A 14,166-nucleotide genomic window follows, 5' to 3' on the forward strand; every position below is an offset into this window, starting at 1 on the left:
ATCCTATGTCGGACTATGGCCTACATAAGCATTTTCAAGTAAAGACGCAATATCAAACATTGTCCAACACAGGAAAACATGCCCTCCACGGGGGGGGGGCGCTGTTAAACGCCGGCACAGCGCTAGCCCCTTTGAATCAAAGTGATTGCCACCAGCCCCTCACCCTGCCACAGTGTCATGTAATTTAAATATTATGGGGTTACATTTGGGCTCATGGATGAAGAGCGCTGTTTACGGGATCTGGTTGGTCACAACGTCAGCCTAAGAGTTGGACAAAGTCAGACACTTTGATCCCCTTCGGTGCATCGATGTGCCATGTAATATTGTTATTTTACTTGCACACATGCAATGGGGAGTGGTTACAGTTCTGGAAAATCCAATAAAAATGCACACAAAAATTACTAATACCGCAGAAGACTCAAAGGACAAAAGAAATGGGGGAATGGGCTGGAAATCACAAAATGCAGAATCACCCATGTGAAAGGGGAAAAAAAATAATAATCACATACAGATTTTGCATCAATTACTGTCAACACTGCCAAATACAAGAATTTTTTTTTAATGTAGCACCTTTTCTGGTGCTGGATAGTGTACTGGTTAAGGGCTCTGCCTCTGATGCAGGAGACCAGGGTTCGAATCTTGGCTCTGCCTGTTCAGTAAGCCAGCGCCTATTTAGTAGGAGACCTTAGGCAAGTCTCCCTAACACTGCTACTGCCTATAGAGCGCGTCCTAGTGGCTGCAGCTCTGGCGCTTTGAGTCCGCCAGGAGAAAAGTGTGATATAAATGTTATGTCTCTTTTCTTATTTAGTATCACACAGTATTGTCTGCAGTGAACTATATGAACCCAACCCGCTGTCTACCAGCTCCAGCTATTGCACATGATTGTCATGGAACGAGTAAATAGACAGTATCCTGTAAACACACTTTATTTCCTAGAATCTAGGGGGGAAAAAAAAAGAAGTGAAAGCCATGAGTGTGATTCAGAGTCATGTTACAGTATTTGTACTCAATGGCTTGTGATGGGAAAAGCCAGATTCAGAGACCTCCTGTTATGCAACACTGGAATGGATGGAAGAGGAAAAGCAGGAAAACCGTGACCAAACCTGTCTAGTAACCAACCACAACATCGAAACTACAAGACTCAAAGGAATTCTGCAGCTCATAAACTGCCTAATCTCTACAATGATTAAAATAATGAAAAACAGGAATCCTGACAGTGAAGTTACTGACAGACGAGAACCAGAAAGAACAGAGATTGGCCGTACATCTGGCACAGTACTCAAAGTTACTTTATGTTTGTAATTAAAAGTGAAGCCCTATGTGTAGAGAATTAGGCTTCACTGCTGCTTATGTCATAGCTGGTACCAGGTTATACATATGATACACACGCATTTTCCCACAATGTGAATTTTATTAAAGAACCACTCCAGCGGAAAAAGTAAGCAGTTAAAATCTAGCAGAACTGACAGGTAATGGAATAGCCCATCTCCTCATGGATGATTTTCAAGGTTTTCTTTGGTTTCAAAAGCATTACCTGAACAGCAGTTTAACTGCCAAGATAGTAAATTACCAGCCAGGCTCCCTATTCACTTGAACACTATTTTGGCAATTCGACTTAGCAACTGTAATTCAGGAAATGCTTTGAAAGCAAAGTAAAACCTGAGAACGCCCCATGAGGAGATGGACTAGGCCAAATCATGTCAGTTCTGTCAGATTTTGACTGCTTACTTTTTTCGCTGGAGTGGTCCTTTAAGAATAGAAAGCCCATGTAAATCAACAGGGTCATTCATATTAACTGAGTTTTTTTCGCATGTGGGAAAAAAACTGACAAAAATGAACAAAAAATGCCGCATGCAGTCCGTTTGCGATTCCACAAGAACTGCATGAGTGGGTACAGGGGACCATGGTTTACATTATTATAGTGTTCTTGCAATCGGCAGAACGCAATTGCTTCAGAAATCGCACCTAGTCTAAAAAAGGCCTAAAGATGGCCACACAACATACTATTTTTTAAAATATCTTTTCAATTCAAGAATTGCAATCAATTTTTCTGACTGATTGTAACATTTGAAAAATCTGACCAATGTACCACACACCTATGTTCAATTTTTCCCCAATTATGAAAACAATTATTGAAAACTCAAAAAAATTGGTTGGGTCTGTACAGCAAGTAAATGACAATCTACCACACACCATACAATTTTGATAAAAAGTGATCAGAAAAATCCAACTCTCCCAATATTATTTTATTGAACAAAAACTGGAAATGCGATCAGATGTCTTGAACAAATAATAATAATAATAATAATTAAAAAAAAAAAAAAAAAAAAAAAAAGCTTTCGGTTTTTCGGGACAACCGATCAGAATTATCGAATTGGTGTAAAATTTGATCTTTTAATTGTATGGTGTGTGGCCACCTTATCAGTTGGTATCAGGTGTTTGTGCCAATATGGCGGAGTTTGGTTTCCCCCAATGTGGCGCTATGCATAATGACTGAATATCCCCACTTTGGACTTGTCTGTCCAAAAGACATTATTCCACAAGTCTAGTGGTTTGTTCAGATGCAACTGTGGAAATCTAAGCCATGCAGCAATGTTATTTCTCGATAGAAGAAGCTTTCTCTTGGCAACCCTTCCAAACAAGCCAGTCTTCATTCTTTCTGGAAGTTCAATAGTGTGCTGATTACACCAAACACAAGCTTTGACATAGGGACCCAAATCCTGGTTGGAACCAGTGCCAATTCAGTAAGGAGTCCTTGGGCAAGACTCACTAGAGGAGTCTAATGAGCGCACCTTTAATAGCTGCAGCTCTCAAAGGCTTTCAGTTCCACAGAAGAAAAGCACTATACAAGCATTAAATTAAAACATTTTAATTGTAGTGTCGTGTATAGTCTGAGGTGTAGCTCTTTTTGGGGTTTTTTTTAAGTGTTTGGTCGTTTCTCTGAGCATCTCACCTTGAGGTACATTTGTTGGGGAGTACAATCTTAGAAAGGTTGGCAACTGTTCTGAAAGTCTTCAACTTGTAAATATTATTCCTCACTCTAGCCTGATGGACTTTAAATTGTTTGGAAATAGCCTTATAACCCATTGCAAATTGATGGGCACCAATACTTGCTTCTAAGATCATTGGTGACGTCTTTCCTTCCAGGGCTGTGGAGTCGGTACATAAATCATCCGAATCCAACTCCTTAGTTTATGAAACCACCGACTCAGACTCCAGGTACCCAAAATGGCTCAGACTCCTCGACTCCGACTCCTACTTACGAAGGCTGTGGATTTGGTACAAAAATCATCCAATGCCGACTCCCAACGCCTTTGTTTATGAAAACACAGACTCCAACTCCGACTCCAGGTATCCTAAACTGCTCCGACTCCAACTCAGACTCCACAGCCCCCTTTCCTTCGTGGCATTTCATTGACACACACCTAAACCCTCCATACCAGCAAACTGGCAAGGTGATCAAACATCCTAATGATAAATTAATCAAATGCATTTGATTAGTACCATCTGGTTGTTCCTTACCTGGCCTCCTATGGAAATGGTACTTATGGTGGCCATACATGGTACAATTTTTTCATCCAATCTTACCATTTCTATGTATTAAGGGAACTGTTTAAATTATCCTTTCAGTATATTCACTTAATTTATCCTTATACTACATAGAAATGGTAAGATTGGATGAAAAAATTGTACCATGCATGGCCACTATTATAGTGAACTTTTTTCACACACTGCTTCTGCATTAAGACTACGGTATGTATTTGCTAGACAAATAATACGGGGTAATTGGGCATGTGTCATTGATTATCAGGTTGTATTTACCCAATTTTATGACCCGCAAAGAACCAGATGAGTGTCCTTTCTTTTAGTCATGACTAAATAGTCAAGTCGAAGGCGGAGGAGTAATTTTTGGGTACCTGGAGTCGGGAAAAAATGCACAGACTCAGACTCCTAATGAATTTAAACTGTTAATAAAATTGAAAATATGATACAATGTTCTATTTATTAGATAATTAACAAATAATTTCAATATACAGTAATAGCTGTGCTTAGTCCACAAAAATGAAACAGACCATTCAAAAAATAGTTAATTGTGCTGCTTCAATAAAAGCAGTCCCTGTATTTTTAAAGTCCGATATACACATCTGACAGGAATCTCTTACATATACTAAACAACATCTATGCTGTAAGAATAAAGCCTGATGTGTAGCTGTGTCACTAATAGAGATGGTGAATGAGATGGAAATAATTCTGCGCTAATGCTGGTTTATGCAAATGTAGGCACTCCCTTTGCTGATAAAATCAAATCATTGATATGTTGTTAAAATTTGGTTCGATAACTTAGAATTAAAGGGTACCTGAGACGGATGAAAATAAAAAAATGTTATACACACCTGGGGCTTTCTCCAGCCCCCTTAGGCTAATCAGTCCCTCGCTGTCCTATACTCTACATATGCACTCCCCACAGAGCTGCAGAATATCCACTTAGGCCCGGTTCACATTAGCGGTGGCCGTCCGGAATCGCCGTGCCGGAGCCGGACCGCTTTCAGAACGGACGGAACGGACGCACGGCATGGCAATGAAAGCCTATGCGTCCGTTCACATGCGTCCGTTCTGCCGGACCGGAGCCGGACCGGATCCGGGCCGGATCCGGACTCCGGCGTCCGTTCCAACATGCGCTATTTTTTGGTCCGGCTCCTCCGGCAGCCGTATCCGGAGCGGAGCCGGACTGCACCATCCGGCCAATACAAAGCAATGAGAGCCGGAGAGCGCACAACACACTGGCTACAAAAACCGGACGTTCTACCCCACTTCCTATGCATTTTGGATGGGGACCACATGGGCCCAGCGAAGAGTGGGGCAGCAGCGATTTCATGCTGGAGCTCTTTTTGCCAGCAACATGTCTGATATGTCTGAAGGAGGCGAACAACAGAGAGAATTCCCAGGTTTACGAGTAAAAAATGCCTGGATCCATGGTCCCAACTGCAGTCTCTGTATCCACGGATGGTCTCCACACGTCCACCTGTCTCCAACAATGACCCCAGACCCTTCTGCTGACCTCCCAGACCCCAGGTAATTAAAAGGATGTTATCGCCTTAAGAAACCGGATCCGGACCACAACCGTGTTCACACCGCACGGAAACCGGATGCAAACGGACCGGATCCGGATAGGAACCGTACGGATCAGGTCCGGTCCGGATACGGTGCGGTCCGGACATCCGGTGCGGTTTTTACTAAACCGCAAGTGTGAACGGGGCCTTAGAATGTTGTGCACATTGAACACAGAGGTGTTGTCTATCACCCTTAAACCTGGTTCAGATTGTACATGTGAGAAAGAATGTGTAATGGAGGAAGAAACTCGTTATTCCCCTGCAGAGTACCTGCATATCACTCTTTCATGTACCCACACTTACATTGCCTAGGGCCTGATAGATGTTCTTTATTCCTGTCTGCACCTTCTACAAGTACTCTTACCAAGGACTAGTTTTATGCTGGGAATACACGTTACTTTTTTTTGCGAAGAATCGTTCCGATAGATGCCTTTGATGATAAAATTCCAACATGTCCGATTTTCCGCTCTATTCTGTTCCGCTCGATTTATCATAGAAGTGAATGGAAAAAAGATAAATAAAAACGAGTGGAAGATAAGAGATTCGGATTTTGTATCGACTCCACAGCCCTGGTAAGTACAGTATTTTATTGGTTTCCTGGAAAGTATGCGCAATTTAAACATGACTCCCTCAGTGTTCACCACACTTTGTATTCAATAAACAACTTTTTATCCAAGTGACCAGTTGAGGGTGGTGACTCTGCCTTCATCGCAATATAGAGTAAATAGATATGCCCCTGACAAGTCAGCCTGGAGAAACAGGTTTTTTGGAGCTACACACAAGAGGCAGAGCTGACAAGATGTCCTAATGAGTGGTCTGGATAGTGTGAGGTTCAGAGGCGGAGAGTAACTAGCTGAGCCGCAGCCATGGTTCACTGCAACAGAGGGAGGATACGTTTTTACATGCCTTTTATCATTTACTTGTACCTAGACTGGATTTAGTATTTTAAAAATAATATTTATTACACCATAGGAGTTCTGACTGGTTGAGCCCTTTATAGCTTTCTCTCCTGATCTAATTCAAGGGGAAAGGACGTGGTACAGGCAGGGATAACCTGTGAATGTGTCTGATGTGGAAGTCTGGCATACTTATGTTTTGATAGCCACAATCAGCCCAGGGGTCACTTCTAGTAATCTTACAATCTCAGGTCAGTGCATCTTATGATGTGAAAAATACGGTACATAGGCTGAGTTTTTTGTTGCTTTATAAGTAGACCCCTTACACTACTAAAACCAAAAAAAAAAAGACTGACTGCCAAGCAGCACTTTTTACAGCTTTCATAATGCCTTAGCACAAGTGCTGTTAAACTGAATGTAAAGATTTTGATGTTTTCTGTTCCCTGTTCAGGAAACCTTTACAACAGCTGGAGGAAGCTGAACAGTTAACAGCAATAACACACAAGTTACATTTCAGCTTTCACTACAGTTCTGGTGCTGGATATTAGATAAGATCTTTCAGTAAGTTTAGGGTGCGACTGCCACTGGCACATTCCATACTCATAAGTGTTGGCTTCTGGCAGGAAACAAAGTGCTGCCCTATCAGTACCAATTAAACAATTTTGCAAGACTTTTTAAAAGAGAAAGGTAAGGCTATCTAATGCAAACATTTCAGTTTTTAGTCAAAATGGTATTTGCATTCAATGCTGGGTACAGACGTTGCGATTTCCCGCTCGATCCGCGGGATTGATAGATTATTTCAGACATGTTCGATCGGGCTTCGATGGATACAGCCGTCGATTTTGCATACTTAACATGAGTAAATCGACGGCTGTATCCATCAAGAACATGTTGGAAATAATCGATCGACCGGGATCGAGCGGGAAATCACAACTTGTGTACCCAGCATAAAGCAGTGGGAAATGGTTTAAAGTAGAAGTGTACTTGTAAAGTACAATTACCCAAATGCTTGAAAATATGTCAACCGCACACCAATCAGATTCCAGTACCTGATCTCACCAATTGACATGGTGCAGCACTAGGTGGCACTCTGCAGGTGACCTCATCCATTTTTTCTGTATGGATGCGTTCAACACTGCACATCCCCACAAAAACCCTTTCAGAAATTGCACTATGATCAAATGTGACCAAGGCAAGAGTTGCAAACTTTACTCACATAAAAGCAATTTAAAAAATCCACCTAAGGTTTGCTGGTTCATCTAATTTTCCAACTTTAGGAAGTCCATTACTATGGACTACAGCTATAGTGCTGCAGCACACATTCAAATCAGAGGTCATGTAGTCTAGCGATTTGTATTGTGCCAACATGTATGGGTTCTTACAAGAGCTTCACACCAAGGCCCTCATTCAATTTTTCTCCTACAGCTTCTCCTAGGAGATACTTTTACACCTTCTCAATAAAATGCCTTTTAACCACTTCAGGACGAGAGCAATTTTCACATATCAGAGCTGCTCCCATTAATTGGCCAATAACTTTATTACTACTTATCACTCCTAAACTCACTCATATGACTAAAAACACTTCCGGGTTGAAGGAGGAAGTGTATAGTCACGCGACACCGGATTGGACCGCATCGTGGGAGGCGCCGAGGGACGGACCGAGAAGACGTCATGATAGGTAAGATTAAACTCCCGCCCATCCCGCACAGGTGATTTGAGTTTATCCGGATGAAATCCAAATAGCTACTATCCGGATTTCATCCGGATCTGATCTGAGCATCCCTGGTACAGAATACACAAAATGTTTATTGCTTTTGATTCAGTTTGTTACTAAAAAGAATACACAAGACATAGCCCTTAACCCAAAAACACCCTAAAATCTATTCTACTACTTATCACGGTTAAAATGTTACCCCATATGTCTTGTGTAGCTATACTAATACTTTCCCAAGCTTGATAATAATTTTAAAAATTAATGTTTATGTTGGAATGAGTTTGTCCTTACCCATTTCTCATGTGTTGTGAGTCCAAGCTTTAAAAACACACCAAAATGTATTCTACAACTCGTCCCGGATAAAAGGATACCACATGTGCCTCATATAGTAACAAACTGGTGGTGCACTCTCCACAATTACACTGGACGTGTATACTCGTCTAGTTAGGCTGAAGTGGTTAAAGGATACATTCAGGCATTTTAAAGAATAAAATTCTACTTACCTGGGACTTCCTTGAGCCCCTGGCAACCGTCCTGTGCCCTCGCCGCAGCTCCGGTGGCTCCCGGTGCCCCCTGCTGCAGAAGCCGATCTCCCCAGGTCGTCTTTCAGGTCGGCTTCTTGTGTTGTCCACGGCGTGGGTCAAATGGTCTGCTCGATGTCATCAGGACTATACTATGCTCCTGCGCAGTACAATCCTTATGATGTCGGCCAGTCTACGGGACCCGCGCCGTGGAGCGCACAAGAAACTGACCCGGAAGCCGACCTAGCGAGGTCGGCTCTTGCATCGGAGAACACCGGGAGCCACTGGAGCTGCGGCAAGGGCACAGGACGGCTGCTAGGGGCTGGAGGAAGCCCCAGGCAAGTTGAATTTTATTTTTTTAAATGCCTGGACGTATCCTTGAAGCCACCAGCAAGCAAGAAAATAATCATTTTGCTTGTACTTTTTCACCTACTTTTTGGTACTTTTCAACTGCAGAGTTGAAGATATTTTAAACAGAATTGAATAAGGGCCCATGTATTCAGAACACATTTTTACCACTGTCCTTGAAACATTTATAAGTGTCGACACAAGATATACTGGATGTGCCCCCTTTTCATCACATGCAACTATACACAGTGCTTGTGTAGCTGTGTGGGCAATTTTACTGACATCCAGGAAGAGGCTTGCTTTAAGTGTTTTGCCATTTTCTTCAGAAAATCTACACACAACCTTTATGTGGTATGTAATGAGATTATCATCTGTTGAGAGAAGTCAGATTACAACATGCTATACTCGTCATGCTAGTAAAACAGTAACACAGAAATGCCTATCCCCGGTTTTACCACTGTAATTCTGTAGAACAGAAAAAAGAAAAGTCTATTGCAATCTGTAATAAATCACACACAATGGCTGTGCAGGCTTCAAATTGTTCTTGACACAAGAGAAATAAGCAATAAATCGAGTACAGGCGGAAGCAACGCCATCGTCTTCTGGAACTATGCTCAGCTTTTTCCATCACCAACATGGATCATCACAGAAAAGCAACATTTCAGGTCTCAAACCCGACTCATCATGCTGGCCTACACTGTATCTACACTGTGTTCCAGCTTGATAACTGTTTTTTAGAGGCCTGAAATTTTACTTCTCAATGATGTTCCATGAATGTAATGGATTTAATGCTAAGCTTCTGTCATAGCCTCAATGTTTGGTAAGTAAACATAATTCCATAAAAAAATACCAATACAGCCTATCTGTGTTTCACATAACAGTGAACAAGTTCGGGACGTGAATCCACTTACCTTCCTACAATGGTTGTAAATGTAACCCTCTACATCCACACTAACGGCACTGGTGCATTCATCCAAGATTGCAAACTGGGGCTTGTGGTAGAATAACCGAGCCATCTGAAATCAAGAGAGCAACGCATCACCAAAGCATGCCAAGCAACTTCAAATTCATTCTAATGAGGCCTGGAGAAGTCTAATGCTGGGTACACACCATGCAATTTCCAGCTCGATCAGCGGGATCGATCATTTATGACACGTTCGATCGATACAGCCGTCGATTTTGCATGTTAAGTATGCAAAATCGATGGCTGTATCGATCGAAACCCAATTGAACATGTCGGAAATAATCGATTGATCGATCCTGCTGATCGAGCGGGAAATCGCATCGTGAGTACCCAGTACAACACATTAGCAGCTTCAAATAATATTTTTTGTTTGAAATCTGCTAGTGCAGTCTAAGCCTCTGTCGGCATATCTCATTTGGCTGTCTAGTGCGGGTGGCAGGGAGCAGTTATATTTACCTGTTCCGGATAGTTCCTTTTCTTCCTTCATTGGCAGCTCTGAACTTCCAACAGGTCTTCTGGGTCCTGATCAAATCCGATCACATGATATGACATGTGATTGGGATCCAGGAGACCATGTCAGAGTTACATCTCCACCTGGTGGTGGAAGAGGGTTGATCGGGGAGACTTTCACCCCTCTTCCACCACCAGGTGGTGCTGTAACATTGACGAGGTCTCCTGGATCCCGATCACGTCATATCATGTGATCAAAACTGAGAAGACATGTCAGGATTACATCACAGCTGTGGTGGTGGAGGAAGAAGAAACAGATCCAGTCGTCCAGACAGGCAACTATAAAAACTCCCTGCCACCCACTCTGCCTACCCTGCCAGACTGGGGAAGGCACACATCTCCAGCGGCAGGAAAAATGTGGTCATGCAGCCAAATAACGTTTTACCTTATTTAGCTGCTAATGGGTTAAAGAGAAACTCTGGGATCCCTGAGAACCCCCTCTACACCTTCCAGACCCTGCTCTGATTAGTCACGCCTTTAAGCTATTTATTTATTTTATTTTTTTTACCATTTTTAGGCTCGGTTCACATTAGCGTTTTTTCCCGGAACGTAACCAGAGCGTATACTGTACAAACGGAACAGATGTGAAAGGATCCAATGTTAACCTATGGATCCATTCACATGCGTCCGTTGGTACGGCTACGTTCCGGTCCCCGGACCTAAAAATTGCTGCAGGCCCTAATTTTCCGGACCGTTCTGCTTAGCGGAACGGATCCGGACAAAAATGCTGCAGCATTGGGGCAATGGAAAACGGAACGTTTCTTCATACTAGTGAAGAAACGGACCGTTCCACGGGGGATGGGTGCATGGGCCGATGCAAATCTAGTGACAGGAGGGTGAAGGGAGGGTGCAGCAGCCGGGCGGGTGAGGGAGGGTTTATATAAATCTTCCCTAGCAGCCAGCGATAGAGGCTTCAGTCTTCTTCGGCGTCATGTGACTAGTCACATGACGCGCTGTGTAGTCACAGCAGAAGAAGAGGAAGCCTCTACCGCCGGCTGCCTATGCCTATGAAGATTAGGTATGTATTGCCGAGTGAAAACGGATCCGATCAATCATTGATCAGATCCGTTTTCACTATTTGAACCGGGCCATGGACTGAGCCATCCAGATCCGGTGAAGCGGAGACCAGATCCGCTCACCGGACCTTTTTGGCTCAGAACGCAGATGTTAACCAGGCTAACACTTTTTAAATATAGGACAAGATGTTGCGTAACAATTTTAACAAAAACACTAATAGTTCCCTTTTTTTATAAAGATTTTTTTGAAACTGAAATTGAGAGTAGAGGAAATTCTGATATTTCAAGAACCATATGAGCTTTAAAACAGAATAAAGACCAGATCCAAATGGTGCAGTATTTCTGGACAATATGATATAATGATTCTTAGGGCCCGTTCTCACTAGCCGGTGATTGCAGCTAAACGCTGATGCGATAGCGCAATTATAACTATATGGCAGTAATCTCACTGCCGTTATTGACGCCGATCGCGGGTGTTCCGCGATAAACGGCAATCGCAAAATGTGTGGCCTGCAGCATTTTCCCGTGATTCTCGAGTGATCGCAGTACAATTCTTAAACAAGCGCTGATTGCGATAGCTCTGAATCGCGGGAGTATACAGTGATTTTACCACTCTAATCGCTGTAAAGTCACCCGTGCAAAACAGTAGCGCTATTGTTTTGCACTTTTAAGTGTGAATGGGCCCTTAAAGTCTTATATTCACAAAGAAGAGTTGCAAGGACTTGCACCACCGTCAGAGTCTGTGGGGAGAAAAGTGCCCCGGCTCAGGCTGCATTTCCACTTGTGCGGTGCAAATCGCCGCGGTAAAAATTCGCATCCGGATCTATGCGAATTTTCATGCGAATTCGCATGAAAATTCACATACCCAAACCTCATGCGAATTTCCTATTAAATACATTGTATGCGATTCGCATAGGGGGTATGCGATATGCGAATTCTGATGGCTCTGCCATTCGAATTTTTTCTGCACAGAAAAACGCAAAGGAATCCTGACAAGTAGAAACAGTCCCATTCACTTGTATTGCTATGCGAATTTGCATGCGAAAAACGCATGCGAATTCACGATAGTGGAAATGGGCCCTCAGTGTTTCCAGGTACTGTAGAACAGGAACAGGATGCTCGCACTCCTTACGGGGCTCTTTAGGGTCAGCCAAAAAGACTCCAACCTCTACTGAGCTGTATATAGTTAAAACTAATGTTTCATTATATAAAAAAAAAAAAAAAGTAGAAATCTAAAAAGGTAAGGTAGTAAGTCTTACACCAAGAAAATGTATTATTCAAGCAAACGCATTTCCCAGTGTCCTACCTCTCCTTTTTTAGACTTATTCTACTTTTTTTTTTATGCAAAAAAACGGGCGTCTTCGTTAGTTCTTTGTTGTTGTTTTTTAAATGTAAAGTTTATATGCCAATTTGTAAAGACCACTTTGATTATTGGGCCTATGGAGTACTTTGAGAAAATATATTCAAAACTGAGTCAAAACTGATAAATTCCATTGAAACAGCTTAGGCATATTTTGGTGATTACCATAAAAACCATTATTGATCAAAGCCTGATCCCCAGGCCCATGAGCCCTCCCAATGCTGAGCTAATTCGTTCAGTTTTATTTTCCCCAAGATCCTTTATTTCTAAACATTCAACTGGGAGTGCGATACAGCATATATAATAAGAAATCATTTATAGGATCCTTGTCCTCAAATACTACATTCTTGACTATTCAGTCTGGGGTAAAGGTGTTCTTGCCACTTCATCATTGGGGGATTACAGTTTCTCATGCCACATAATATTGTACACCTGTGATACAACACCTGGTTTGCCTCTTCTAGTCAAAAAGAGCTTTTCATATTTTAAAAAGCTGTGTCATTGACTGGGCTTTACAATAAGGCATTATATTTTGTAAATTGATAAATGGCTACAGAACTGCCTAGGTGAGAAACCATATTTTTTCTGATAGTTCTGGTATTCCATTAGGCCTCTTTCAGGAAAACATGTAATTAAGGCGCTGGGAAATTTGGGGGCAGGGCAAAGCCGAAAACCGGCTTACTATGCTCCTGCAAAAGTCCCGGCAGCGTTAATTACTATTAGTCCGCCGTGGACTCAGAAGTAAGATGTAATTCGGCTACCAGCTACTGGAAGCTGCAAAGGCAGCTTCAGTATAGAGTCACATCTGAGTGTAGTGGCAGCCCATTTAACATAAAAAGTATTTTGCTGGCATGTGTAGGGATAAGAAACTCTACCATTTGGCTGTATCAAATTGCAGCTTGGTGGCCAACAGCCAGGAGGATGAACTGCTCAACAAGCACGCAGTTCAGCTTCCTACGTAAAAGAAAAGAAAAAAAAAAAAGACAATTTCTTAAATTTTTTAAATCTAAACCTGAGAAAACACTTAAAAAAATTAAAGCTGGCAAATACCTTAGCCACACTGAATTATCCAAGCACGTTGGACACATGATTACATTTCCCATGATTCATAGCGGTTCCTGTTAGCTGCTAAAACTCAGCTGACAGCAATTAATTTTGGCGCCTGTTGCTCGTTTGTAGTTCTGTTGGGCTCTGTGTGGCTCCCATTGTCAAGGTAAAATAGGCTGGGAAGTCATAAGCTTTCAGGAAATTACAAGAAATAAAATAAACAAAGATACAACCATGTCCTCATTGAAACTACCTATCAGGTAAAAAATGCCTTTGTTAATACTTTGGCAAGAGCCCCTCTTTAATTTTACAGCAGGAAGACAACTATTTCATATTCTAGACAGACATATAGCTCATACCGCCATCCTTTGCTTCTCTCCTCCACTGAGCACATCCATCCAGTCCTGCACACTGTCCCAGCCTCCCTCACGATCCAGAATTTGCCCCAGCTGAACATTGTCCAGATAATCCTTTAGGACCTAGAATGGTGGAGTTTACAGTTAAATATGCTGTTATGCCAAGGTTTGGTTTCAATATTATAATTACATATTTATTATTTGTACTATGCAGCAGTGCTTACCTTATCTGGAATACCTTTACGTTTCTGGTCTTCATGTGTGTCTGGATAGATAACTTGGTCCCGTAAAGTGCCCAGAGTCATATACGGCCTCTAAAAATA

At 42.2% G+C, this 14,166-nt stretch overlaps 1 protein-coding gene across 1 annotated transcript in view; it reads right to left on the reverse strand.

Annotated features, from left to right (window-relative positions):
* The window catches only part of ABCD3 (ATP binding cassette subfamily D member 3), a 127,243-nt gene that overhangs the window by 6,467 nt on the left and 106,610 nt on the right, over window positions 1-14,166 (reverse strand). The window contains exons 19-21 of the mRNA XM_068239770.1: window positions 14,068-14,157; window positions 13,847-13,966; window positions 9,502-9,606 (exon numbers count right to left, since the gene is read on the reverse strand). Coding sequence (XP_068095871.1) covers window positions 9,502-9,606; window positions 13,847-13,966; window positions 14,068-14,157 — 315 coding nt within the window. The remainder of the gene's footprint in view (window positions 1-9,501; window positions 9,607-13,846; window positions 13,967-14,067; window positions 14,158-14,166) is intronic.

This window comes from Hyperolius riggenbachi, chromosome 6 (genome assembly GCF_040937935.1).
Source record: "Hyperolius riggenbachi isolate aHypRig1 chromosome 6, aHypRig1.pri, whole genome shotgun sequence".
NCBI classification, from domain to species: Eukaryota; Metazoa; Chordata; class Amphibia; order Anura; family Hyperoliidae; genus Hyperolius; species Hyperolius riggenbachi.